Source organism: Perca fluviatilis, chromosome 11, assembly GCF_010015445.1.
Source record: "Perca fluviatilis chromosome 11, GENO_Pfluv_1.0, whole genome shotgun sequence".
Lineage (NCBI taxonomy): Eukaryota > Metazoa > Chordata > Actinopteri > Perciformes > Percidae > Perca > Perca fluviatilis.
In genome coordinates this window covers 388481-397874 of record NC_053122.1, presented here as the reverse complement: position 1 = coordinate 397874, position 9394 = coordinate 388481, and the positions used below count along the sequence as shown (strand labels likewise).

The following is a 9394-nucleotide window of genomic DNA, read 5'->3' as shown; positions in this document are numbered from 1 at the left end:
GCCTTTAAATTTTTTGCACCCTCAGCCTGGTATAAACTGCAGAATCATCTTAAATTAGACTACCTACCAACACTGAGACAGTTTAACAGTAGGATAAAGGATTATTGGAGTACTGCATGCACATGTGCTGCTACTGAGCGCTGCTGGTGATTATGTGGAGATGATGTTAAATTGCCAACTGTTTTCTTTTTCTGTTGTCTGTTTTTGTTGTATATTTTAAATATGGAACTTTTGTACTGCTGTCTTGGCCAGGACTCCCTTGAAAAAGAGATTCTGAATCTCAATGAGATTATTTCCTGGTTAAATAAAGGTTAATAAAAAATAAAAAAAATAATAAAAAGTCCTGCCCCCTCTCTGTCTGAAGTCCCGCCCCCTCTCTGTCTCACCTGCTGTGACTCACCTGCTGTGACTCAAAGCGTCCATCGGAGCGTCCCGGTGAAACCCGAGCTGGCGTGGCGGCTCGTGGTCACCGGAGCCGAGCAGCTGTTGAATGATTGATGGCCGACAGACACCGATCCTAAAAAGACCTGAGCAGGTAGAGGACAGTTAGACAGTGCTCTGAGGCTCCAACAGGCAGGTAACACCAGCAGGCAGGTAACATCTCTCTCACTCACATTCACTCTTTAGTCTATAAGATTAATCAGCAACCATTTGATGAATATTGTCTAGTTTCTTCTGTGTGTGTGTGTGTGTGTGTGTGTGTGTGTGTGTGTGTGTGTGTGTGTGTGTGTGTGTGTGTGTGTGTGTATCTGTGTGTGTGTGTCTGTGTGTGTGTGTGTGTGTGTTTATAAGATCTTTCTGTCATTCTTTAGTCTATAAGATGTCTGTCTGTCATTCTGCTCTTTGTCACAATCAACATGTTGATTAAGCGATTAATCAGCAACCATTTGATGACATTGTCTAGTTTCTTCTGTGTGTGTGTGTGTGTGTGTCTCTCTCTTTCTGTGTGTGTCTCTCTCTTTTTCTGTGTGTGTGTCTGTGTGTGTGTGTGCGTTTCTCTGTGTGTGTGTGTGTGTGTGTGTGTGTGTGTGTGTGTGTGTGTGTGTGTGTGTGTGTGTGTGTGTGTGTGTGTGTGTGCGCGTGTCTGTGTGTGTTAAATGTGAATATAGTCTAGTTTCTTCTCTCCTCTGGGACACTAAACTGAATCCTTTATTCCTTTCCTCTCTACATTCCTCCTTCCCTTTTACCATCCTTCCTTATTTATTCTTCCTTTATTCCGTCTTCTATCCTTCCTTCCCTTTTTCTTTCCATCCTTGCCTCCTCTTCTTTCCTTCCCTCCTTATATGCACGCATTACTTACAACTTACATAAACTGTAGAGCTGCAGAGATGAATGGATTAGTACCATTCTGATTAACGTTTTTTACGATCACTTTGCTACTAATTTCAGAACTTTGATGTCATTTTTCAAAACTCTAAACACAAAACTCAAAACGATCATCACTTGTAACAGTGGCTGTCCAATATTCAAAACACTGCATTGTGCATTCATATCTTTAAAGAAATTTTGCACTTGCACAATCATTTGTACAAAAAACTAATTGATGGTGAAATACCATGGAAACATTACTTTAGATCAGCCACACACAAGTTACACATAGTTTCACTGGGTCATCGTTCGTACAATCATTAAATATTGTAGTACAAAATAAGTGATACCTGTTTCATTATGGTACTCAATGTAAATACATCCCTGTAAAAGTACTGCAGTAGTAGAGAGAATACTACAGACCAATGTGGTACGAGTATATAATATATATATTTATTTATTTAACCTCCTTTATTTATCGAGATAAGTTGATTGAGAACAAATTCTCATTTGCAACAACGACCTGTCACATTCACACAGTTCCACATTCATACCTGGAAGCAGCCCAGTACAACCACAGTCTGATCTGTTGGATTATTCACATTCATACAATACTTTATATATATAATATATATTACGGTAAAGGTAGTACATGGGACCATAGAAACAGTGTCTGATAAACAGTAGTATATTACAGTAAAGGTAGTACATGGGACCATAGAAACAGTGTCTGATAAGCAGTAGTATATTACAGTAAAGGTAGTACATGGGACCATAGAAACAGTGTCTGATAAACAGTAGTACATTACAATAAAGGTAGTACATGGGACCATAGAAACAGTGTCTGGTAAACAGTAGTACATTACAGTAAAGGTAGTACATGGGACCATAGAAACAGTGTCTGATAAACAGTAGTACATTACAGTAAAGGTGGTACATGGGACCATAGAAACAGTGTCTGATAAGCAGTAGTATATTACAGTAAAGTATGATGATGAAATATTACATCCATAGATCATGTAGTCTAACTGGTTCGGCTTCACGCTAACTGGTGACAATGAATCTGGTTATCTTGAAACTTTCATGATCTAAACATGGAATATTGTTTGTCTGTTTCCATGCAACTAGTCATTAAGAGTAATACAACAGGTATCATTTTCAATCATTTTGAGCAGTTTTATGGATTGATAGTTAGATGATTGTAATGAAATGAATAGACAATTATCTAAAATGTAATGTGTGAATTACTTTTTGAAATAGTAGTACTTTGATGTTAAGTTGCCTCATATTGAACAGGTGATCTTTGTTAAATGAACAAATGATCTTTGGTTTATGTGTATTGTATCCAAGCAATTGAAAAAATGTATGTGTGTCTGTGTGTGTGTGTGTGTATGTGTGTCTGTGTGTGTGTGTGTGTGTGTGTGTGTGTGTGTGTGTGTGTGTGTGTGTGTGTGTGTGTGTGTGTGTGTGTGTGTGTGTCTGTGTGTGTCTGTGTCTATGTGTGTGTGGTTTTAAGTGTGTAGCTTTGAGTAATTGGGATGGATTGTGTGTTTGCTGACAGGTGATGCTGTCAGGATGTCTGACGGGAGGCAGCGAACATTGTCCACATCTGGAGAGTCTCTGTACCAGATCCTGGGTCTACAGAAAGGCTGTTGCCATGACGACATCAAGAAGTCCTACAGGTAAGCCCCGCCCACTCACATAATCCTGACTCACCAAATACTGTACGTACCAACACATTTCTGTAGCTAGCTATGAAAACACTTACAGACAAGACACCTCTTGCAAATGTGTTAACCCTTTCTCACTGGATTGACACATTTTCCCCAACAGTTAAAGGCCACCATTTGTTGAAATTGGGTTATTCACCGTCTCCTCTATATTTATATAGGTGAGCAAACGCATTTTTGTCTCAGTGCATGCATTGTCTTAGTCCACCGCCGCCGCCGCTAGCTTAGCTTAGCATAATGAATTTGTTGCCGTTAGCATATAGTGAGTAAAAGTGACCCAACAACAATAAAAACAAAACCTAATTACTTCTTGTGGCCTGTGTCTCCACAATGAGTACAAATAGCAATGCAGATTAAGACTAGATGATAACCTAGGCAGATATTGACTTGGGACTATAGTGACCTTTTTCACGGCAGACATGTTGACATGTCGTAGTAGGAAAAGCACAGGTGTATTCAAAACCATTACTGATGGCTCTATTCCACTTAGGAGAGGTCCTGGTATTAAACTATTACTGATGGCTGCATTCCACTTAGGAGAGGTCCTGGTATTAAACCATTACTGATGGCTGCATTCCACTTAGGAGAGGTCCTGGTATTAAACCATTACTGATGGCTGCATTCCACTTAGGAGAGGTCCTGGTATTAAACCATTACTGATGGCTGCATTCCACTTAGGAGAGGTCCTGGTATTAAACCATTACTGATGGCTGCATTCCACTTAGGAGGTCCCGGTATTAAACCATTAATGATGGCTGCATTCCGCTTAGGAGAGGTCCTGGTATTAAACCATTACTGATGGCTGCATTCCACTTTAGAGAGGTCCTGGTATTAAACCATTACTGATGGCTGCATTCCACTTAGGAGAGGTCCTGGTATTAAACCATTAATGATGGCTGCATTCCACTTAGGAGAGGTCCTGGTATTAAACCATTAATGATGGCTGCATTCCACTTAGGAGAGGTCCTGGTATTAAACCATTACTGATGGCTGCATTCCACTTAGGAGAGGTCCTGGTATTGTGCATGCTGACTCACTGAAATATCTTACTGGGACAATTGAGCCATCGTTAAGGTTATCAAGCTCAGCTGTGCTTTTCCTACTATCACAAGTCAAAATGTCTGCTGTGAAAAAGGTCCATTGGGTGGAAGTAAAAATGCATTTGCCCACCTATATAAATATAGAGGAGATGGTGAATAACCCTATTTCAACAAACAGTGGAGTCTTCCTTTAACACGGATGTCATTAAAAGCAGTCCAAACTCCGTTGTTTTAGCTATGGTAACCAAACAGAAAGCATCTGTTCCTAACTATTAGAAACTACCTCCATCAGTATGAAATCACTGAAGCACCTGTTTGACACTCCTTCACACAAATCTTCAATTAACAGTCAGTGTGCAGGGTTAGGCCATGTGGCCCCATAGATCAGTCTGCAGGGTTAGGCCATGTGGCCCCATAGATCAGTGTGCAAGGTTAGGCCATGTGGCCCCATAGATCAGTCTGCAGGGTTAGGCCATGTGGCCCCATAGATCAGTCTGCAGGCCTTAAAGGTGCAGCGTCTGTGTTGTTCTTTGCCAACATGGATGGAAGAGGTCTAAGACAGAAGAGACTAGTAGTATCAATCTGTCTGTGTGTCTCCCTGTTGTGTGTGTGTGTGTGTGTCTGTCTGTCTGTGTGTGTGTGTGTGTGTGTGTGTGTGTGTCTGTGTGTGTGTGTGTGCATGTGTGTGTGTGTGTGTGTGTGTGTGTGTGTGTGTGTATGTGTGTGTGTATGTGTGTGTGTGTGTGTGTCTCTGTGTCTCTTTGTCTGTGTGTTTGTGTGTGTGTCTCCCTGTGTGTGTGTGTGTGTGTGTGTGTGTGTGTGTGTGTGTGTGTGTGTGTGTGTGTGTGTGTGTGTGTGTGTGTGTGTGTGCGGGTGTGTGTGTGTGTGTGTGTGTGTGTCTGTCTGTCTGTCTGTCTGTGTGTGTCTCTCTGTGTGTTGCAGGAAGCTGGCGTTGCGGTTCCACCCCGATAAGAACCCTGATAACCCCGAGGCAGCGGAGAAGTTTAAGGAGCTGAACAGCGCCCACGCCGTTCTGTCGGACCTCACCAAGAGGAACATCTACGACTCGTACGGCTCTCTGGGGCTCTACGTGGCTCAGCAGTTCGGAGAGGACAACGTCAACGCATACTTCATGCTGTCCACCTGGTGGGCCAAGGTGGGCGGGGCTTACACTGCCTCTGTGTGATGTCATCAAAGAAGTTAGTAGGGGCTTACACTGCCTCTGTGTGATGTGTTTTTTTGGGGGGGGCGTTTAAACCTTTATTTATCCGGGTAAGTCGACATTCATACTTGGAAGCTGCCCAGTACCACCATAGACTGACCTGATCACATTCATACCTGGAAGCTGCCCAGTACCACCACAGTCTGATCTGATCACATTCATACCTGGAAGCTACCCAGTACCACCACAGTCTGACCTGATCACATTCATACCTGGAAGCTACCCAGTACCACCACAGTCTGACCTGATCACATTCATACCTGGAAGCTGCCCAGTACCACCACAGTCTGATCTGATCCCATTCATACCTGGAAGCTACCCAGTACCACCACAGTCTGATCTGATCACATTCATACCTGGAAGCTGCCCAGTACAACCACAGTCTGATCTGATCACATTCATACCTGGAAGCTGCCCAGTACAACCACAGTCTGATCTGATCACATTCATACCTGGAAGCTGCCCAGTACTAACACAGTCTGATCTTGTGGCCACTGAGCAGCTCCACTGGAGCCGTTGGGGTTAAGGGCCTTGCTCAAGGGCACCTCAGTGGTGGTAATGAGGGAGGGACAAGCGCTGCTTTTTCACTTTCCCCATCCAGTCACAAGCTTGCTTCTTAACCACTAGGTCACCACTCCCCCTAATGTCATCAAACAGGAAAGCTGTGTTAGAAACCATTCCCTATATAGTGTGTTTGGTAGTTCATTTCATTCACTATATCAGGGGTGTCAAACTCAACTTCCCAGAGGGCCACACTGGAAACTAAGAATCACATCAAGGGCGAGACAGTTTTAGTTTATTGAAATGCTGTTATTTAATCAAAAAAGTCAAATAACCTTGACTGTATTATTACATGTGTCATATAGTCTTCTCTCTCACAGTTTGGTCGACCTAATTTCCTAAAGAAGTCAGGAAAAAGTTCCTCAGCAATCATAGATAAAAAGTGACAAAAACTTCGTAAAAAGTGACAAAAACGTCAGAAAAAGAATAAAACTAGGAAAAGGAAAGCTGTGGGGCGCCCAGATGGCTCGGTTGGTGGAGCGGGCGCCCACCTGTAGAGGTGTGTTCCTCGGCACAGCGGGCTGTGGGTTCAACTCCGGCCTGCGGCCCTTTGCTGCATGTCATTCCCCCCTCTGTCTCTCCCCCCTTTCATGTCTTCTGCTGTCATATCATAATAAAGGCTGAAAATGCCCCCAAAAAAATAATCTTTAAAGGGATACGCCACCGTTTGTTGAAATAGTTCTTATCACGGTCTCCCCTGGCTGTAGATAGGTGGGCCAACGCATTTTTTAAGTAATTAGGTTGTTGTTTTGTCTTTTCTTGGCTCACTTTTACTCACAACATGCTAACCGGCAACATAGGATTCCATTCACTACGCTAAGCTAACTAGCGGCGGCGCTGCCGGTGTTGCACTGGACTAAAACAATGCATGCTCAATAAATGCGTTGGCCCACCTATCTACAGCCAGGGGAGACCATGATAAGACCTATTTCACCTATCTACAGCCAGGGGAGACCGTGATAAGCCCAATTTCACCTATCTAAAGCCAGGGGAGACCGTGATAAGCCCTATTTCACCTATCTACAGCTAGAGGAGACTGTGATAAGCCCTATTTCACCTATCTACAGCCAGGGGAGACCATGATAAGCCCTGTTTCACCTATCTACAGCTAGAGGAGACCGTGATAAGCCCTATTTCACCTATCTACAGCTAGAGGAGACCGTGATAAGACCTATTTCACCTATCTACAGCTAGGGGAGACCGTGATAAGCCCTATTTCACCTATCTACAGCCAGGGGAGACCGTGATAAGACCTATTTCACCTATCTACAGCTAGAGGAGACCGTGATAAGCCCTATTTCACCTATCTAAAGCCAGGGGAGACCGTGATAAGACCTATTTCACCTATCTACAGCCAGGGGAGACCGTGATAAGCCCTATTTCACCTATCTAAAGCCAGGGGAGACTATGATAAGCCCTATTTCACCTATCTACAGCTAGGGGAGACAGTGATAAGCCCTATTTCACCTATCTACAGCCAGGGGAGACTGTGATAAGCCCTATTTCAACAAACGGTGGCGTATCCCTTTAACTAAAATTAAGAAAAGAAAGGAAAGCTGTGTTAGAAACTGTTGCCTATATAGTGTGTCTTTCTGCCTCCAGGGTCTGTTCTTTGTCTGCGGCGTGCTGACCGGCTGCTACTGCTGCTGCTGTCTCTGCTGCTGCTGTAACTGCTGTTTTGGGAAGCTGAAGCCGACGCCGCCGGGGGAGGGGGGGGGGCCGGACTACGTCTCCCCCGACGACCTGGAGGAGGAGATACGCAACGACCCCGACGACGGTGAGGTCACAGGAAGCTCTGGTCTTTTATTTTGACAGTCAGGAGACTCTGGGCTTTCATTTTGACAGTCAAGAAGCTCTGGGCTTTTATTTTGACAGTCAGTAACATAACAGGAAGCTCTGGGCTTTTATGTGTGTGTGTGTGTGTGTGTGTGTGTGTGTGTGCGTGTGTCTGTGTGTCTGTGTGTCTGTGTGTGTGTGTGTGTCTGTCTGTGTCTGTGTGTGTCTGTGTGTGTGTGTGTGTCTTTGTGTGTGTCTGTGTGTGTGTGTGTGTGTTAGTACGTGATGTAAAACCTCTGTAACGTTACTTTTTTGTCATCATTTTAGTATTTTTACATTACTCATTTTAAGCCAATCCCAGTCTCTCAGGTCCAGACCCTCCTCCACAGCTCTGTGGAGGAAGGTCTGACTATTCCACACAGCATTCCTGGATGGGGGGGGACAACGTGCTCTGGTTTATTGGCATTTCTTTAAACCAATCAGAATCATCGTGGGCGGGGCTAAGCTCCGGACGGAGCCACGGTGCCTCTGCTAAATAGTCTCAGGAAGGAACTGGTTCTGGTGGAACATGTGGACGTTCAAAAGTAGTTTTAGTCGTGCAACAGAAAACTCAGATTGGACAGACAGACAGATAGTCTGGCTAGCTGTTAGACAGACAGACAGACAGACAGATAGTCTAGCTAGCTGTTAGACAGACAGACAGACAGACAGACAGATAGTCTAGCTAACTGTTAGACAGACAGACAGTCAGACAGATAGTCTAGCTAGCTGTTAGACAGACAGACAGACAGACAGACAGACAGACAGACAGACAGACAGTCTAGCTAGCTGTTAGTTAGACAGACAGACAGACAGTCTAGCTAGCTGTTAGACAGACAGACAGACAGACAGACAGAAAGATAGTCTAGCTAGCTGTTTGACAGACAGACAGACAGACAGACAGACAGACAGACAGATAGTCTAGCTAGCAGTTAGACAGACAGACAGACAGACAGACAGACAGACAGATAGTCTAGCTAGCTAGCTGTCTGGATTTACCCTGCAGAGATCTGAGGAGCAGTTAACCATCCTCACAAATCCACCGGAGGTTAGAACCCCGACACAGAGACAGAGGAAGGGGGTACCAGAGCTATCCCAGAAATGGGACATGGTTGATACAGACTACTGGTTCAGATATATTTTACTAGTTGGTGTTTGTTTGTGTGCAGATGTTGAAACTCCGATCGTTCAGCAGCCGACGAACGCCAGCGAGAAAACTCAGCTGATCACCGACGGCCACCGCAGATACGGAGACACCTACACATGAAACAGGAAACAGGAAACAGGAAACAGGAAACAGGAAACAGAAAAATGCGTATGAAATCAAAAGTGAATTGGAATTCATGTTGAAGCAACAGTCCTCATCTTCCTCTGATAAACACATAATAACTTTATCTTCTATATAATGTAGAAAGACAGACAGACAGACACAAAGAAAGACAGACAGACAGAGACAGACAGACACAGGCACAGACACAGACAGACAGACGGAGACAGACAGACAGACAGACAGACAGACAGACAGGCAGACAGGCAGACTGGCAGACACAGATACAGACGGACAGACACAGAGACAGACAGACAGAAAAGACAGACACAGAGAGAGACAGACAGACAGACACAGAGACAGAGAGACAGACAGACACAGAGACAGACAGACAGACAGACAGACACACAGACAGACAGACAGACAGGCAGGCAGAGACAGAGAGTAAAAG

The 9394-nt window shown here is 44.3% G+C and overlaps 1 protein-coding gene across 2 annotated transcripts; it reads left to right on the top strand.

Moving 5' to 3' along the window:
• Positions 1–370: 370 nt before the first annotated feature.
• On the top strand, positions 371–9184 carry LOC120569047 (dnaJ homolog subfamily C member 5-like). 2 transcript variants are annotated; one of them, XM_039816864.1, is made up of 5 exons: positions 371–594; positions 2870–2990; positions 5021–5234; positions 7464–7638; positions 8846–9184. In XM_039816864.1, exons 2-5 carry the CDS (start codon positions 2884–2886, stop codon positions 8941–8943), a joined length of 594 nt encoding a protein of 197 aa, XP_039672798.1. In that variant the 5' UTR covers positions 371–594; positions 2870–2883; the 3' UTR covers positions 8944–9184. The 2 variants fall into 2 exon arrangements, with proteins under 2 accessions (XP_039672798.1, XP_039672797.1); XM_039816863.1 differs by lacking the exon at positions 371–594 and having other exon boundaries at positions 2804–2990.
• The last annotated feature ends 210 nt before the right edge of the window (positions 9185–9394 follow it).